Genomic DNA, 19,399 nt, shown 5'->3' with positions numbered 1-19,399 from the left:
AAAGGCTTGTAAATATCATTTGCTTATAAATTAGTTAAGTTTTTTCTTTTTTTCCTATGTGGGATGTGAATGCTTAATTTCCTTTTATCTCCTTCCAAACCATTTTAAGTCGTTCACTTTGAGCATCAACTTCTCATTCATTACTTGTCCGTTTTGAGTTTGTAATACATTTTTAAAAAGATCTCATAATATAGAATACATTGATATATTTCAATTTTTTCTGAACTTAATTTATTCGTCATATATTTAAAACTCAAATTAACAAAAAATATTATAATTTATTTTGGATATATATAATGTATAAAGTAATTTTAAATTAGTTATATATATTTAATATATATAAATATTATTTATTTATTTATTACATCATCCGGTTCGACCAATCCGAGCCATCCGGTCCGATCAAATGACCCGTGATCCAGTTACCAATCCAGTTTAATGTCCGGTCCGGTTCTGATAACATTGGTCGTAATCACTCTTATTATGAACGATTCTTGGCCTTTTTATTTTTGGAAAATTAAGATTGAAAGTATCGTGATAGCATGATTTTTTATATATATATATATACGATTGGTGTAAAATTGGTCTCTCAATATAGTAATTTTGTATTCAGAGATTACACCCATGGCTACTGAACTTTATCCATTTTCACATTATGGCCATTGAACTTCATTTCTTCCCGGTATGGCCACTGAACTTTACACTTTTTAACACCGGTGGTCACTTAACGCCTCAAAACGACCATTGACGGCTAAAAATAAAAAATCCAAAGCGTTAATAATATTCTAACGAACTTTAATTTTTGAAAATTTTTGTTTTGAGATCATTTAGGCGTTGTTTGGTTAGGAGAGAGAAAGTGAATTTTTAGAAAGAGAAAGCTCCAAAAAAAATGTGATTTCCGAAAATAAAAAATGTGGTTTCATGGTAAATGTCGTTCTGAACAACTTTAATTCTTGAATATTTTTATTTTAAGGTCGTTAACAATCATTTTGAGAAGTTAGTTAAAATTGAGTGGCCACCGGTGTTAAAAAGTGTAAAGTTCAGTGGCCATACTGAAAAGAAATGAAGTTCAATGGCCATAATGTGAAAATAGGTAAAATTCAGTGGCCATGGGTGTAATTTACCCACAAATTTAGTGTTGAATGTATATAAATATACAGAGAATATAATGTAAGAATATATGTAAAGCAGGGATAGATAGAGAGAAGTATAAGAATATGTTAACATGATTTTAAATTTCCTAGATTTTAAAAATCTTTTTTCGAGTGGATTATCAAAATTCAAGTCAATTTCAAATTAGTGCGAGTCAATATCAATTTTAGCTCATTTCACATGTAATTTTGGACTTTAATTACTTCCATTCACACTCCAAAATTTGCTTATAAATACCATATATTGGCATACGTTTAAGCATCCAAGCAAATTGCTAGTTTGAGTGATATTCTCCAAGAGAGATTTGTGAGGTTTTAGGTGTACTAGGGGTAAGAGTTTTGAGTGTTATTTTCTCTATTCCTTTGTACCACTTCTGTTTCTTTAGTGGAATAATTTCTGGTCTCCTTCACCCGTAGAGTAGGCACACTGCCAAACCACGTAAATCCTTGTGTCATTTACTTTATTGTTCTCTTTTATTTTGTTGTCAATTTATTTACCCAAATTAAGTATTTCGTTCTACTGCGGGGTTTTTTTTCTAACACATTGATATCAGAGCCAATTAATATTTATTTTGGGATCTACTATGGCGACAACAAAATTTGACATCGAGAAGTATGATCCTACTATCAGAATGGATTGCACAAGGTATTAGTAGACGAGTTACCTTCCACGGCAACAAAGGAGAAGAAACAAGAATTGGAGGATAAAGCTCTTTAACTGCCATTAAGTTATGCTTGTCGAACGAGGTCCTGCACGAAGTCATCCATGAGATGACTCCTAAAGACTTATGGGAGAAACTTCAGCCTCTCTACATGTCCAAAAACCTCACCAGGAAGCTTGTTGTTAAACATCATCTTCTAGCTTATCTTAAGACTTTTGGGCTGAAGCAGCTTTAATAGCTTGTCATTTGGTGAATCGTTCTCCGTTTGCTTCAATTAATTGTAAATAGAAATGTTGCATTCAATGAATCTGTCATACTTCGTCCAAAGGAGTCTTCAGTCGCTTTTGACACCAAGATACAAAATTCTGATAAGTAGACAGAGGTTCAAGTTGAGGTGGAGAATTCATTCTCTCCATTGAGTGAACAATTGCCAGAGTCTATCGAAGTAAAAGAATCTACGGCTATCGAAGAGGAGCATTCAGTTGCTAGAAGTAGGCCAGAAAGAGAAAGAAAGCTACCTCTGAGGTTCGCAGATTATGTCACATTATCTCTAATGCCCCCTCAAGCCGATGGCGAACACGAACAAAAAGATGAAAGAGAGCATAGTGTAGCGAGCAGTAGCTAGTAACTTGATGAGAATATTTGCAACTTGATCATCAGTTGGAATAAAACGAACACCGAGGAATCCATATTGAACTTATTCACAAACAAAATGATAATCAACCTCAATATGCTTTGTTCGAGCATGAAACACTGGATTCGAAGACCCCTATGTCATTTAGAAGATTTCCAATTCACATTTGGACACATGTATTGTGACCCTACTTGATAATTAAAATAGTGCGACCTCTTATAACATCTCCAATGCAAACAACTTCAAAAGTTGCCAAAACTTAACACATCATCCTAAAATATATTATTTTGTTTTCTCTCTTATTCATATCATCATCATTTTATGTATAATTTATTTTAATTATAAATATTGTTATAAAAATACAACAATAATAGATAACTAAATTATTATTTTATATTAAAAAATAATAAAGTAAAGGTATTAAAAAATGACACCATAGTCATAAAAAGCTAAGAAACCTTGGTTACTCTAACGTGACACACTCTTTTAAGCACCATTCGTCTTATCAAGCACCATTACAAACATCCTCTGTTGAAGATGCTCTTATCATATGTGTGAGTCCATATTATATATGACAATATATATATGATAGATTCTCTATTTGACATGAAAAACTAAATGCTTCGAATATTTTTCCGTAGATGAAATTCTTATATTAAGTATCCGATCTTGTACGTCACTTGAATAATTAAAAGGCAAAAAGCATCCTAAGGTCCCTGATCTTTCATTGTTTGGTGTATTAAACCCTCAATCTTTTATTTAGACACACTGAGCCCCTGATCTTTCATTATTTGGTGCATTAAGCCCCCCGATCTTTCATTGTTTGGTGCATCCTGAGGCGGACACCGCAGCATTTTGAAGCTTTTCATGGATAGTTGTTTGTAGTTAGTTGTTATTGACAAAATTATAATTTTTATTTCCACAAAATGCGCTTACATTAAAGAAGAAAGAAAAATCCGCACCAGACCCGGATATGATTCGACCCATGACCTCACTAGTCATAGGTAAGCTCTCAACCACTAGGCTAATAGTTTCACCACTATTTGTAGATTAATTTAAAACATGTCCATATTAGAAATAAATATATACTAACAGTAACAATTCAGTATAATTTTACTAAACACTAATAATTAAACAATTAATAACAAACAACTAACAGCAACAACACACAGCTTACTACAACAGCTAACATCAACAACAACATCTACTAGCTAACAGTTGAACTAAACAAGCCTTTAATATATCCATATATGAATTAATTTACAAAATGACCTAATACACCCATATATGAAAGATCAAGAGCTCAATGTGTCTAAATAAAAGATCGAGGGCTTAATGCACCAAACAATGAAAGATCGAGGGCTTAATGCACCAAACAATGAAAGATCATGGGCTTAATATATCTAAATGAAAGATCGAAAGCTTAATGGACCAAACAATGAAAGATCAGGGTCTCGTGATGCTTTTAACCTAATTAAAATAGTAGAGGTCTTGTCTAATATATATGGTCTATGTCATGACTGTCATGTATGTATGGAAGGTGTATGTAAAATCCAACCTAATAACCATGTAATAAATTTAATAATAAAAAAAGGAAGCATAACATTTCTCAAAAAAAAAAAAAAAAAAAAAAAAAAAAAAAAAAAAAAAAAAAAAAGCATAACAACAAAAACGGACTATTTAAGATCAGTCCCATCTTCTCCACTGTCTTCAATTAAAAAAGCTCACCGCCACACACACACACACACAGAGCAACATAGATATTATCACTAAAAAGAGAACCCAAACAAACCCCCAAAAAACCTCTCACTCACGATGAACCAATCTACTCTCACCATTTTCACAATCTCCTTCCTCTTCCTCCTCTTCTCCGATTCCCAAAAAACCAATGGAAATCCGATCAAAACCGTAGTAGTTCTAGTAATGGAGAATCGCTCCTTCGATCACATGCTCGGTTGGATGAAGAAATTGAATCCAGAAATCAATGGCGTCGATGGAACGGAGTGGAATCGATTGAACACGAGCGATCCGAATTCGGAGAAATTGTATTTCAAGGATGAATCGGTTTATGTCGATCCTGATCCAGGGCATTCGTTTCAAGCTATACGAGAGCAGATATTTGGATCGAATGAAAGTTTGGGAAAAGCTGCGGCGATGAATGGATTTGCTCAACAGGCTTTTTCGATGGATAATTCTTCGAAAATGTCTAGAGATGTTATGAATGGATTTCATCCTGATTCTGTTGCGGTTTATTCTTCTCTTGTTTCTCAGTTTGCCGTCTTTGACAGGTACGTACCCTGTTTTCTTCTTCTTTTCTTTCTCTAGATACTTCAATTTCAAAATTTATTGAATTTCAATAAATTAGTTTCAATTTATGTTGCACTGAAAGGGAAGATACGGATATCGAAGAATGAAGAAAACGGTAATAAAAGAAACCGACACAAAACATAATACTAGTGAAATAGAGTTTCCCCGAGTTCAACTAATTTTCAAAAAATTATTTAGTGGTATACCTATTATACATAAAGTGAGCTGCTATATACCTATTATTTTGTGACATATTTGCCCTCCTCACTTTTTGAAACAAGAAAGTGGAATTTTTTCAAATTCTCTCGATCTTTTTTGCATTTTCTCTTCAAAATCATAAACCCGAACAATAATAATTAAAATTATGAAAATAATTGATATGTGACAATCCGAACCTCGAAAATGGGTGATTACGAGTCGGAAATATTAAGACTTATATTTTTTTATCAAAAAACTCATGAAAATAATACATATTTTTCATGACGATTTTGCATTTTTCGTCACAAAAAATAAGAGAATTTTTAATTTTTCGTCACAAAAAATTCAATGATTTAGTATTTTTCATCACTAAAAATTTTACGATTTTGTATATTTCAAAATTTGGTCTAAACGGCTGCGTCATACCACCCGACCCATGGCGGGAACGGATGCGGCGTACCACCCGACCCATGGCGGGAATGGATGCCGCATCCGTTCCCACCATGGTGGGAACGGATGCGGCATACCGCCCGACCCATGGCGGGAACGGATGCCGCATCCGTTCCGACCATGGGTCGGACGGTATGTCGCATCCGTTTAGGCTAAATTTTAAATTCTCTCAAATTTTTTTTTCTCAATTTTGACAAAATTTTTATGGCAAGGGCAAAATTGTCCAATGGGGGCAGTGATAGAGAATTTGAGTGCGGTATATAACAATACCCTACATAAACGTTAATTTTTTAAAAAATTAACTGAAAAACAGTAATCAAAACATAAAAAAATAGGCACAAAACATAATACTAGTAAAAAAAAGTTTCCATACAATACAGGTTCAACTAATTTTCAAAAAATTATCTAGTGAACACTGTTATAAGAGGTTGGTGGTAGAAATGTCTATGTTGAGATGGATGTGTGGTCATACGGAAAGGATCGGGTGAGTAATGAAATCATATGGATAAAAGTAAGGGTTACATCTATTGAGAAGAAAATGAAAAAAAACCGATTAAGGTGGTTTGGCCATTTAAGATGAAGAGCGTTTGATGCGCCAGTTAGGACGACTGAAAAGTGGCAAAAGGATATAATAGTGAAGGGTAGGGGAAGACCGTGATTGAGAACGATATGAGTTTGTCGGAAATTGAAGAAAATATGGTAGTGGATAGGACAGAGTGGGAGAGAGAATTTATGTCGCTGACACGACTTGATTTCACGGATTTCTATAATGGTTCATGTTAGCCGATCCCGAATCATTTTGAGACGAAGGCTTTGTTGTTGTTTTATAGCTAGTATACATAAAAATCTTTTTCAACGTACCTATCGTGTTATTATTAAGAGTTTTAAATCATTTAATCTAAATTTCGAGTTAGAGTTTTAATGTACACAAAAAGCGTTAATTAAATGAATATCCACCTAAAAGGTATCTTGAACCGAAAAATTGAAAAAACTATATAAAAAAAATTATATATATAAAGATGCATTGGTTTTTAAATAAATGCTAAATCCACTTGTTCTAATAACGACATGATTAATTTCTACTTAAGCATTTCTAATAGAGGATGTCTAAAAAAGTGTTAAAACTTAATATATAATCGTAAAATATAATATTTTATTGTCTCTTTCATCCACATCATTTTTGTCAACTTTTACTTAAAAAAAATGCTCAAATAAAGGTTGCTTGAAAAGTTGCGATTATAATTCTATAAATTATTATTTTATTAGAAATATTAACAATAAAAGGTTTCAGATTTTATTATTTCTAAGAGAGGGATCATATATTTTATATTAAAAAATAATTAAATTAGGTTGTCAAAAATTGACAACTTTTTTTAGCACTCACAATCACTCCTATAATATATACCCTTTAAAAATTGTCAAATCTGATGTCACATCAGTTGACACCCTTTTAGATCTCTCTATTGGAGATGCTCGTGCTTTCTATAAATTTAATAAAAATATCAGAAATTAATTTGTAAATTAAATTTTATTTGATTAATTTTGAGAATATTAAAGCGATGATGAAATTATTGGACCGCCTATTCTGAGCCATGCATCTAGATTTTTCTATTTTTTTTTTTTTGTCTGCATTCCTGTGGGCCATTGGCTCTAAATTTTGGAAGTATCTCATTTTTTTTCTTTAATTCATTTGTAAGTTAATTCGAATGAGACGAATAAGACACTTATTTAAGGAAGTTTAAAAGAATAAATTACTTTAAATAAGTTAAAAAGAATAAATTACTTCAAACAATTTTAGACTCAAGAGGTTTAGACTATTTCAGTAACCAAATCCATTGGTCACCCATAGTATTTTTAGATTATTTAGCTAAAAATGTATTATTATTAGTAACCAATACATAATTGTTCGGTTGGAGGCTGATTTTACACGTGATGTGTAATTTTTTTTATTTTGCTAGATCGAATTTATTTAATTTTTTTATGTATATATCGTGTTATAATTTGAGTGGTCAATAACTAATTTTTAAATATCAATGTAAAACTTCTTAAAATTAAGTTATATTGTGTTTAGGATTCTTAACATGTAAAAAAATTGTGATAAAAAAATCGGATTTAAGGAGGTCTAATATGTCAAAAAAAAAAAAATTAGAAATTTAGATTTTTAAGAAGGGTCTAATAGGTAAACAAAGATTTAAAACGGGCCTAACAGGCAAAAAGAAATTAGAAATTTAGATTTAAAGTGGGCCTAACAAACTAAAAAAATTAGAATTTTGGATTTATAGATTGCCTAATAGGCAAAAAAAAAAAAAAAAAAAAAGGAATTTTGGATTTAGAAATACATGTGCCAATTTTTTAGGTGTTAATTCAGTATCCGGTCTAAATTTTTTAAAAATATGGTGGCAGGAACTACCACACCTTCAAATTTTATGGAGACAGGGGTCGAAACCACTCGTGCTTGTGGTGGTTTTGGCGGCCGGAGGGGCCGGCCCCCGGGTCCCAGTATCCACCCCTGATTATTATTATTATTATTATTATTTTCTTTTTTTATATGACTTGGTGTTATGAATTACTAATGTTTTGTGCCATTTAAAATAATTTAATGTTTTTTTTTTTTTTTTTTTGATGAAAATGCCTACATCTTCATTAAATATAGAAAGAATAAGTACAACAACAAGAAACAAAAAACGTAAAAAACTTACAAAATCCACAATGGGACGAAAACGACTACAAAGAGCAAAACACACGGAAAAACAATAAAACATATACTTTATTGAAATTCTAATCCGCAAAAATGCAACTGCAATCGAATCTTTATCATTTAGGCCCTTCTAAAAATTCGGATCTGAGTCTTTTCTTTTATTGCAACCGCGTAGATATATTGATCCACGTAAAAAATAAATCGTTTCCGCTCTTGCTGAATCCGAAAAAGGTATAAATAGCAGAATAATAGAGAGTGGATACAATTCAAACGGATAAAAAGATCTAATAAAATATATAAACACAGATTAAAAAAATAAGATAAAATAGTAAACCTAACCCGATAGGAGGAGGAAAAAGAAACTTCCTTCTTCCTCCTCAAGGTAGATCCAAAAAAAAGAGAAGAAGACTTAAAGATTTTGATAGAAAACACTAAGAAAAGAGAAGAAGGAAGAAAGAGTGCGGGCGGTTTTTGCAGAGAAGGTTTTTTTTCCAGATCAAAGAAGAACTGCTTTCTACAAAATAATTTAATGTTATGTTCCCACACACCAGAGTTTGTTTAAGATTATTTATTTATTTTTTAATTGTAGCCGCAAAATGACTTGCTTTTTCGTACATGGTTTTCTATTTTCAAGGGGCTGATAGCGAAACTTCATTAAATTCTATATTAATATTTTATTTTAACTGTTTAGTAAAATCTGTTTAGTAAAATCGGTTTATCTAACCTGTGCCTCATGGCACAGGTTTAGCTTTAATGATTAAAGCATTAATTTTTTTTGGCCTTAGTATAGGGTAAATTATATCTATGGCCACTGAACTTTATTATTTTCATATTATAATTATTCAACTTCATTTCTTCCCAGTATGACCATTGAACTTTACACTTTTTAACATCAGTGACCACTTGACGTCTAAACAACCATTGAAGGCTAAAAATAAAAAAATCCAAAGTCTTAATGATGTTCTAAAGAACGTTAATTCTTGAAATTTTTTGTTTTGAGGTTATTTAGGTGTTGTTTGGTTAGAAGAGAGAAAGTAAATTTTAATTATTTTGGTTTTTTGGTGGTAAGTAATTAAATTTGATAAGGCCTCAATTGAATTTTTTAAAAAATTTCAAGAATTAAAGTTCCTTAGAATATCATTAAGGCTTTGGATTATTTTATTTTTTTTTAGCATTCAATGGTCGTTTTGAGACGTTAAGTGGCCACTGGTGTTAAAAAGTGTAAAATTCAATGATTATACCAGGAAGAAATGAAGTTGAGTAGTCATAATGTAAAAATAATAAAGTTCAGTTGCCATAGATGTAATTTACCCTATACTTAGGCCAAAAAAGAACCGTAAAAACATAATTAATGCTTTAATCAATTAAAGCTAAACCTGTGCCATGAGGCACAGGTTAGATAAACCGTCATCTATATCTCACATGTGCTTCGTTTTATCACTTATTAACAACAGACTACAAACCTATGATTAAATGTGAAATTTAAAAAAAAAATATTGTATATTGTACGAGTTGGACAAAAGAATTCAAATATTTCATTGAATTTTAAAATATCAATCTCCAATTTTATTGTTAAATCACAAAAAATATGAATTTTTTTTTAGAATCAACTTTTGTGCAATTAGTACAGAATAAAGAATAAAATATATGTTTTATAATAATATCTGAAATTGATCAAATTTGCCTACATCAGAAATAAAGTTGCACATGCATATAAATATTAAGAGTACTTTTACACCTTATCTCTTAAAATTAACATTTAGATCCCCAACTTATGCAGTAATAATATCCGTATCTCTCCCTCAATTAATATTTTGTTTGGATCTGTCGCCAACTTATTTGGGTTTTATTAATCAATATTTTATGATTATCAGTTAATTTTAATGTAAAGAATTTGACTAAACCAAACCAAAATTAATATGTTTCATTGTAGTTTTTTTTAACTAAAGCCAAATTAATAATAGAAACCGAACATATTATACAATATTTGATCAAATCTGAGGTAAAAGTATAAAATAATCGAATTAAAATTTTATTTATCGGTGATTTTAGTGTATGTTAGTAACCTAATTGGGTGATTTTATTATGATAGATTTATTCTAATTTGAAAAATGATAGGTGGTTTGCATCAGTTCCATCATCCACACAGCCAAATCGGCTATATGTACATTCAGGAACATCGGCCGGAGCCACCAGCAACATTCCGGCATTGCTAATAAAAGGTTACCCTCAAAGGACTATCTTTGAGAATCTGGACGAGGCCGGAATATCGTGGGGAATATACTATCAGAATATTCCGGCGACATTATTTTATAGGAATCTGAGGAAGGTAAAGTACATTGGAAAATTCCATTCGTATGATTTGAGCTTTAAAAAGGATGCAAAGCAAGGGAAGCTTCCGGGGTATGTTGTGGTGGAGCAGCGGTACATGGATACTAAGCTACAACCTGCTAATGATGACCATCCATCTCATGATGTTTACCAAGGCCAAATGTTTGTCAAAGAGGTCTTTCCCTTCTCTCACTTTACTCATCCACTCTTTCAATATATAAAAAAAGATAAAAGTAAAAAATAATAATAATAAAAAAATTGTGGTTTGACCGATTTCCAAAAACAGTTATGTGATTTAAAAATTTGTAAACAGTAGTTCTGTGTTTTGTTTTATGCAGTTTACAAACCCAATCATTTTATAAAAAACATTATTGTTACTATTTACTCAAAATGGAACGATTTGGAATAATTAAAAAGTCAAACTTTGTAAATTACTCAAATTACAATGTGTTACTTTAGAAATTAACTAATCACAAAACACTGAAATCTTTGTTTGTAAAATTTTTAAACTATGATAAAATTTTTTTACAAATTGGTCAAACCATACAAATAATAATAATGATATTTATAAATTGGTCAAACACAAAGATAACATTGTAATTTTCACTATAAAAAATGCTTAAAGCATTATTTTGCCCATCACCAGTCAAAAATATTATTAGTGTCTGCATCGATAATTTGGTAACATTTATCACCTAAAATATCAAAATTTTATCAATAAAATGGGAATAAAAAATATTACTGTTTGCATTTATAATTTGGTAACATTTATATTCTAAAATATCAATTGTATCAATAAAATGTGAATCAATTTGGACAGAATTATAACATGGAGTGAAATTGAGCTTTTGACGGACTCGGTGAACCAAAAATTACAAAACATATGGCAAATAAATTCTGTGTAGTAATTTACACACGAATATATTTATTTTGCCACTTGTTTTGTAATTTTCGGTTTCACTATGAATAATTAAAAGCTCAATTTCGCAGTTAACATTTATCGTTGATTGTTACATCTAAATTGGTTTCACATTTATAAAATGTAAAATATTACTAAATCATATAGTTAACAAGTCAAATAATACTTCAAACCTTAAAAAAAAAAAGCTTAAATCACTATTTAACCGTTGATAATTTTGTTAATTGACATCTGATCTGATCTATTATTTGGTTATATTTGACTCCCGACCTATTTTTATTGGTGAAATTTTACACAATTCAGATAAAAATTAACAAACGTGATAATATTTTTATATAATTAATTATTTTGACATAAAAAAGTCTGTGACAAATAAAATTTAAAACATACAATATATTTGTTCCTAAGAAAAAAAAAAAGACATGCGACATGTTAAAATATTATCACGTATCATATATATGATTTTTAAAATCTGTATTGTGGAATTGCATCAGTAGACACAGTTTAGGGGCCAAACATTGAATTTTTGACCAGTTATAATCTAAATTTATCATAACATCACAATGTAAAGGAAATGGTAAATGCAGGTGTACGAGACTCTAAGGAGTAGCCCACAGTGGAATGAAACTCTACTGGTGATAACATATGATGAGCATGGAGGATTCTATGACCACGTGGCAACACCAGTAAGTGGGGTCCCTAGCCCAGATGGAATAGTGGGACCAGAGCCATTCTTATTCAAGTTTGATAGATTGGGGGTTAGGGTTCCCACTATTGTCGTCTCTCCTTGGATTAACAAGGGCACAGGTTAGTTCTACCTATCTCCTGTTCAATCTTGGCCTCTTCTTTTTCTAATTTTCTTTTATTTGCCCAATACTTTTTTAGGATAATTAATTTATTAGTCCTTTGTTTAGTTTTCATATTTTGAAAAACACGTTAGGAGATTTTTATCTTTTTTTTCTTTGTTACTCCCTCCAGTTCTTTTTATAAATCATTCTAGTAATTGAGTTTTTTTTTTTCAAAATATAAGTCTCTAGTTTTTCAAGAACTTTTAGTATAGTTTTCCGGTTCAAGCATTAAATTTTTTGTCTTGGTCCATGTATTTTTCAAAATTACAAAACTTATTGACCAACTATTACATGAAAGAGAATTTTATTTTAGTTAACCAATGTAAATTCATTAATTGAATTCTATATTAATTGTATTTCTTAATTTGTGTGAAATAACCTAAAATGACTTATATTTTGGAATGGAGGGAGTGATATTTTGGTCATTCTATCTAGTTTTTGTTCTATTCGGTATAAACAGGCTGATAGAAAACAATGAAGTAACATAGTCATTTTGTATCATATTATAGTTGTCCTGAAAGCTAAGATATATTTGGTTAAAAATCTAAAAGAATAGATAAAATGACCAAAAGGTTAACAGTGACAAAAAAATATATTTATAATGTGTTTTTCAAAATAAGGAAAGTAAACAGTGTGTTACGTTGTAGGTTACATAAAAAGGTGGAAAGTAATAAATTATTTATTTTTATTATTATTTCTTTGATATTTTTAATTGTTAAGTATTTATTAGGACTTCATCCATTCTTACAACCCTGTAAAAAAAGTTCTATTTTTATTTAATAAAGAATTTAAACCAGGGATAATCAATTATGTTTAAAATGTTTACTGGGTTATTAATACTTTATAATCAACTTGCCAAAATGTTAACAATAAAATTTATCACGTATAAATTAATCACAAAAAACTATCAAAACATCTAAATCGTTTTGTATTATTAATACAGTTATAAATATATCAATCAAATAATAGTTAAACCAGCTTGTTCAAACTTTTAATTGGATATGGATAAAAGTGTTCTTGCTTAGAAACACTAAAAGTAAAACTTACTATTTGGTAAGTTAAGAAAAATCTGCATTTACCAAAAAAGGATAGGGACATTTCCTAAAAAACGATAAGACAAGTTTAAATTTAAATTTTATCCACAATGGAGTAATTTTTCAAAGGTCTTCTTTAACTTCAAAAGGTTGATTGACTCTTAAACTATTTAAAGTAATCTTTTGAATTTACATAACGTGATATAGATTTAAAAAAGTTTAATCCTATCATTTTAAGTAAATTCAGGACATGAATACATTTTTATAAGTTTAGAAAGTTAATTGGTTTTATAGGACAAGTTCAAGTAGCTTTTAATGTTTGAAGCCATTTTTCAAAGGTTAGAATGTGAATTCATGAACTTGGGGGGTAGACTTTGTGTATAGAATAATAGTAAATAGAAATGATTGAGAAATGGCAGGCCATATGTCACATTAATTCTCACATAATTGCTTCTATATGATATTTGACAACTTGCTACTTCAATAAATGTTGACATTTGACATTGCTTATTTTCTAAAAAGAAAGGAACTTTATGAAACCCTTTTGTTTTCTTATCTTCATTTTTCAAAATTGAATGTGAAATCTTTTGTCCAAATAATAGGTTAACCATTAAATACTAGCCAAGAAAAAGGACACCTTTTTTTAGTCTTTTACTTATTTCTTTCCTCAACTAACAAAACAATAGTGTTTTAATGTGAAAGATTTAAATGAAAATGGGGAATTTGTTAGGATGTTGTTAGAGTCCTTCGCTTTTAGGACACAAACTTTTTTTTTTTTTATCAAATATAGCTAATTATGCTTTTACATTGGAGCATTTCCTCCAACAGATTTTTATAGATCATTCTCCAAAAAGTAATATAACAATGGATTTTTTTAGTGATTTAAGGAGTGACTAATCTAAAAAAAATACTCTTAGGACCTGTTTGGTTCAGCTGTTAGCTAATAACTGTTGTTGTTAACTGTTGCAGTTGCAGTAAGCTGTTAGTTGTTTATTATTAGCGGTTTAATTATTAGTGTTTGGTAAAATTATATTGAACTGTTGCTGTTCGAATTTAAAATGTCTAAAATGGACATGTTTTAAATTAATCAACGATGAAATTATAAAAGGGAAAATGTAAAAAAAAACCATAAAATTGCTTTTTTGGGCGCCAATATTAGGGGTATAATTGCATAATTTTGTTAACCAATTTATTTTAATTATAAATATTGTTAACCAATTGTTAACTATAAATATTTTTATGATTGGCAACCTTTTAGCAACTTTTTTAGCACCCATCATTATTCCAATAGTAGGCACCTTTTAAAAGTTGCCAAAACCAATGTCACATAGTTGACACTCTTTTGAGCACCCTCTATTGGAGATGCTCTTATTAAATTGAGCAGCCACTGGAAGGTTGTTGGAGCTGATTTTAAACTCTTACTCTTTAAATTTTAACTTAAAAGTCAAACAAATTACTCTCTTGTAGATACTCCAATGACTAATGTTAGACAATTATAGAACCACAATAACTTCTAGTCTTCAAAGTTTCTCACATCTTATTATTTTAATTAGGCTTAATACCTTGGTCGATCACTGAATTTGTATTATTTTGTCATTTAGCCTTTTCTATTTAGTGGCTAATCTATTAGCCCTCTCAACTAAAAAATTGTTATAAATTTGGCCCCTTTGTGGCTATATAACATTGAGTACATCTCTCAATACACTTTTTACATCTATTCTAGGACAGCTCCTATGTATCTTGATGTGAATCATTTCCCGTTTTGAAATAGATATAAAAACCTAAAGGATATGAAGTGTTACATTTGATGAGTTAAGTGGGCTAATAAGATGCATAAGATGAGTTGAGAAGACTAATCAATATCATGTTGGCACATAAAAAAGCACGAAATGTTACATTTATTAAGTTGGCGGCTAATAGATTGACCACTAAATAAAAGGAGATAAAGTGATAAAATGAGATAAGTTCAAAAAGGGTAATAGAGGTATTAAGCCTTTTAATTATTATTATTATTATTATGTTAGCCTTTTAAAAATTGAACTGTACAACCAGTGTAGTATTATTTTTTTATCTTTATTCCTTGTTATAATTTATGGGTAAATTACACGCATGTTCACTAAACTTTGTTCTTATTTCCATTATGGCAGCTGAATTTTAAAACTTTACACGCATGTTCACTAAACAACTTTAATTTTTGAACTTTCTGATGTTAACGTTATTTGAGTGTTTTTTTTATTTAAAAAATTTGCGTACAATGCGCTTATATTGAAGAAGAAGAAAAAATCCCCACCAGATCCGGATGTGATTCGAACCCATGACCTCCCTAGTCATAGGTAAGCTCTCAACCACTAGGCTAAGAGCTTCACCACTGCATTATTTGAGTGTTGTTTGTTATGAGAGAGAAAGAGGTTGTTTAGAGAGAGAAAACTCAGAAAATAATGATTGAAAAATTGAAAATGTTGGTTCCGCTAGAAATGTGGTTGTTAACAACCATAATTTTTGACTTTTCTATTTTGGGATTGTCATTGGTCATTTTGACTTGTCAACGGAAAAAGAGCTATTATGTTAGTAAAGTGCAAAATTGAGAAATTATAATGTTCGATTTTAAAGTTTAGAGGTTATAAATTTATTTCTTTTTAGATAATTATATTTGATTTCAATAAAATCATTCGGATTAATTTGTATGAAAAATTTCATTAGAATGTTGACTTGAAATAAAAAATATTATATGGCAACTAAGCGTAATACCGAATATGTTCATCTTTTATGACGTAATCAATCACTATGGTGACAGTTGTTCATGGACCGAAGGGATCGCCTTTTCCGACCTCAGAATACGAGCATTCATCAATTCCAGCAACGGTGAAGAAGATTTTCAACCTTACATCTCCTTTTCTAACTAAGAGAGATGAATGGGCTGGTACTTTTGAAAGCATTGTCCTCAGCCGCACCCAGCCTCGAACTGATTGCCCGGGTTAGTACTCTCAATTACTGTCATCTTAACAAATCAAATGCATCGACGATCACTAAAGTTTTGTGTTTGGGCGCCAATAGTTACTAAAGTCAATTTTGTGTCTAAGTTCGGTGTAAATAAAATTACTATGGTTAAATTTAAGGTAAAAGTTAACCGAAAAGCGTATATCGAATCAACCGAAAGTCATATTTGTCAGCTCATTACCGCGTCAAATTGTTCATTAACATTTGTGCCACGTGTCATTACGAAAAATTAAAGGCGACAATCACTGAAATATTGTATTTGTGCGCCGGTGATCACTAACGTATTTTTTATTTATTTTTGTACTGCTACGTGGTTGACACATAGTTGAGATGTTGACGAGAAATCTTACGTGGTGATGAACTAAAAAGTACGATTTAAGCTGACTTGTCATGTTAGCTTTCTGGTTGTTTTTTCCTTGAAAATGGTAAGGCAATTAGGAATGTAAAAATGAGTTGTCATATGTCGTGATCTTATCAAACGCAATAAAAATGATAATCGTGTTAAACGGATCATCTCAAACCAGTTGTTTTTGTAAACCGTGTTATCCTATAATAAATTAACAGCTGTAAAGGCAATGCCAATTTTTTAAAAAAAATCTTGTGCTAATATGAATAGCAATTTCTAACACGAAAACACAATTTATACGGACAACCAGTGATAGAGACTGGGGGGCCTGGCCCCTCCGGCCGCCGGAACCACCCTGACCAGGTGTGGTTCCGCCCCCCTGTGACGCAACCGAACACTGTACTGCCTCAATTGTATTGTAATTGGCGTAGAATGGGCCTAAACTTAGGGTCATCCTGAAATTATTGGTAGCTACTACTTTTTATATCGTTGATTCTTTTTTGGGTCAAATACATGAATATCATAATTAAGTACAAAATTACAACTAAGTCATATTACCAAACTTAATACTTAATGTCATCATTCTCTATATATTATGATTTTATACCATAATTTAAAAAATCTAGACTCCAATTCATAAATCATAAACCGTAGAAAATATATTCTGGACTTCTAATTTATAAATTTTAATCATTAAAATATATTAAAAGTACTGATTTTACTAGTTTGACATAATCCAAAATTATGATTTGACATAGTTGTAAATAGTTTTTGAAAGATGAATTTCTGTGTAATTTTCCCTTTTTTTTTAATTTTTTTCACTTGGTGTAAAATTGGCGCGGTCTGCTTTGTGTCAAATCCCCCCCCCCCCCCACCCCCCAGCCGAGCAGTTCTGTATTGCCACTGCGGACTACCTGACCAACACAACATGATGACTCAATTATAATTTTTCTAGCGTTTATATTATATATAACTCATACATGATACATTCCACATGATTATAAATGATGTAAATGCAATAAAAGTAATAATAGTGTCAAACGGGTCGTTTCAGTAAAGTTGTTTCTATAAACCGTGTTATCATTTCTATCTTGATATCCGTAAAGACAATGCACAATTTTTTCATATGAGCGAATTTCCGACACAAAAACACGATTTACATATGTTATTTAAAGCCATATAAACATATATCTAACATAACACGACGAAATTGTCTGATATTTACAGTGCAACTACCGACTCCGACTCGGATCCGAAAAGGAGAGGCAAAAGAGGAGGCAAAGATGAGTGAATTCCAGCAGGAATTGATGCAGCTAGCAGCAGTGTTAAAAGGGGATAGCATATTGACAAGTTACCCTAAAAATATAGGGAAAGAAATGACAGTTAAAGAAGGGAAAGAGTACATGGAAGATGCTTTGAAACGTTTCTTTGAAGCTGGAGTTTATGCTCACAAAATGGGAGTTGATGGAGACCAAATTGTTCAAATGAAACCATCTCTTACTACTAGATCATCTAAATCAAATCCCTAGAAATAGAACTTAACATTTATGTTATACAATATTCATATAAGTAAAGAAATAATAATTATATCCCGCGTTGTGGGTGTTAATGAGAATTAGGGTCCGCTTGGTTTACCTGTTGTCTGCTGTTACGGTTTACTATTGGAAAAGTAGGGATTCCATTTTCATGTATAAAAGTCAAACAGTAGTTCCCAAATCAAACGCTTAAAACTAGAGATGTAAATGTAGCGGCCCTATTCCCGTCGACGAGGACAGAGAATCCCTGATAAGAATCTCCATGGGACAGGGATGAGGATGGGACAGGGATGAATGTACTCTCGCCCGTTAATCCCCGGTAAGTAAAGAAATAATAATTATACAATGGTGTTAATGAGGTTTCTTTTTACACTAATTATATGTAGATCTATCAACGGCCCAGGTACCTGCCCGTCCCGTCTAGGCCTGTGCTGAGTTTGGACAATAAAAGTTGATCTTAGGTCCATTCCGGTCCAGGTCCGTTAAAAGCCGTCTATTTTTTGGGCAGATTTGTAACCGATGAAAATAGTATGGGTCGGCCCAGCTCGATCTGCCTTATTAATATTAATTAGGAATTTATATATTTATAGATAAATATTTACTTTTAAGTATAAATTTATTTGTTTATAATTAAAAATTATGTATATTTGTTTAGGTGTGCTTATATAGGCTGGCTTGAGATTTGATTTTTAATGAGAATTATGGTTACTTGGTTTATATGTTGTTTGTTGTTACGGTTTAATGTTTAATATTGGAAAAGTAGTTTGCTAATCAAACGCTTAAAACTAGAGATACAAAAGTGGTAGGGATTCTCCACCCCCATCGACTAGGGGTGAGCATCGGTTCGGTTCGATTACTAACCAAACTGTACTGTCGGTTAACCGAACCAAAGTTTGTGCTATTTTCATAATCAAACTGAATAAGATTGGTAACCAAATATTATCAAACCGAAAATTTTCGGTTGGGTTACCAACCGAATAACCATAAACTCAATAAGATTCAATTTTTATATATTTTTATTTATTTATTTTTTTTTGGTAAACAAAGAAAGGAAAAAAAAACAAACAAGCACAACTTAACCTGGGATCAGCCTAGGAAAGCTGATCCCGACCCTAGAAGAAGGGAAGAAAGAAAAGAAGGAGGACTAGAAAGAATGGTAACTCCCAGCATCCTCTCATGACCAGCAGCAGCCAGGCGGTCGGCAATACGGTTTTGCTCTCTGTATATATGTCTGAAATCAACAGACTCAAAGACGGATACAAGTCTCCTAATGACTTTAATGAGGTTTT

General features: G+C 31.1%; 1 protein-coding gene across 1 annotated transcript; it reads left to right on the top strand.

Annotated features, from left to right (window-relative positions):
• The first annotated feature begins 4,153 nt into the window (after window positions 1–4,153).
• Window positions 4,154–18,209, top strand: LOC136232404 (non-specific phospholipase C2). The gene is made up of 5 exons (XM_066021546.1): window positions 4,154–4,735; window positions 10,219–10,606; window positions 11,938–12,157; window positions 16,027–16,206; window positions 17,803–18,209. The coding sequence occupies exons 1-5, from the start codon at window positions 4,263–4,265 to the stop codon at window positions 18,102–18,104; spliced, it is 1,563 nt and encodes a 520-aa protein (XP_065877618.1). The 5' UTR covers window positions 4,154–4,262; the 3' UTR covers window positions 18,105–18,209.
• Window positions 18,210–19,399: the final 1,190 nt, after the last annotated feature.

This window comes from Euphorbia lathyris, chromosome 6 (assembly GCF_963576675.1).
Source record: "Euphorbia lathyris chromosome 6, ddEupLath1.1, whole genome shotgun sequence".
NCBI classification, from domain to species: domain Eukaryota; kingdom Viridiplantae; phylum Streptophyta; class Magnoliopsida; order Malpighiales; family Euphorbiaceae; genus Euphorbia; species Euphorbia lathyris.
The sequence above is the reverse complement of the archived record's forward strand: the minus strand, read 5'-3'. Positions and strand labels throughout refer to the sequence as shown.

What these genes read in the sequence shown, in the direction of transcription:
- LOC136232404 (XM_066021546.1), top strand. Translation starts at nt 4,263, where the DNA reads ATGAACCAATCTACTCTCACCATTTTCACAATCTCCTTCCTCTTCCTC. An exon ending in TTGGATTAACAAGGGCACAG is followed by an intron (nt 12,158 to 16,026) that starts GTTAGTTCTACC and finishes CTATGGTGACAG; the next exon opens with TTGTTCATGGACCGAAGGGA. An exon ending in GCCTCGAACTGATTGCCCGG is followed by an intron (nt 16,207 to 17,802) that starts GTTAGTACTCTC and finishes TGATATTTACAG; the next exon opens with TGCAACTACCGACTCCGACT.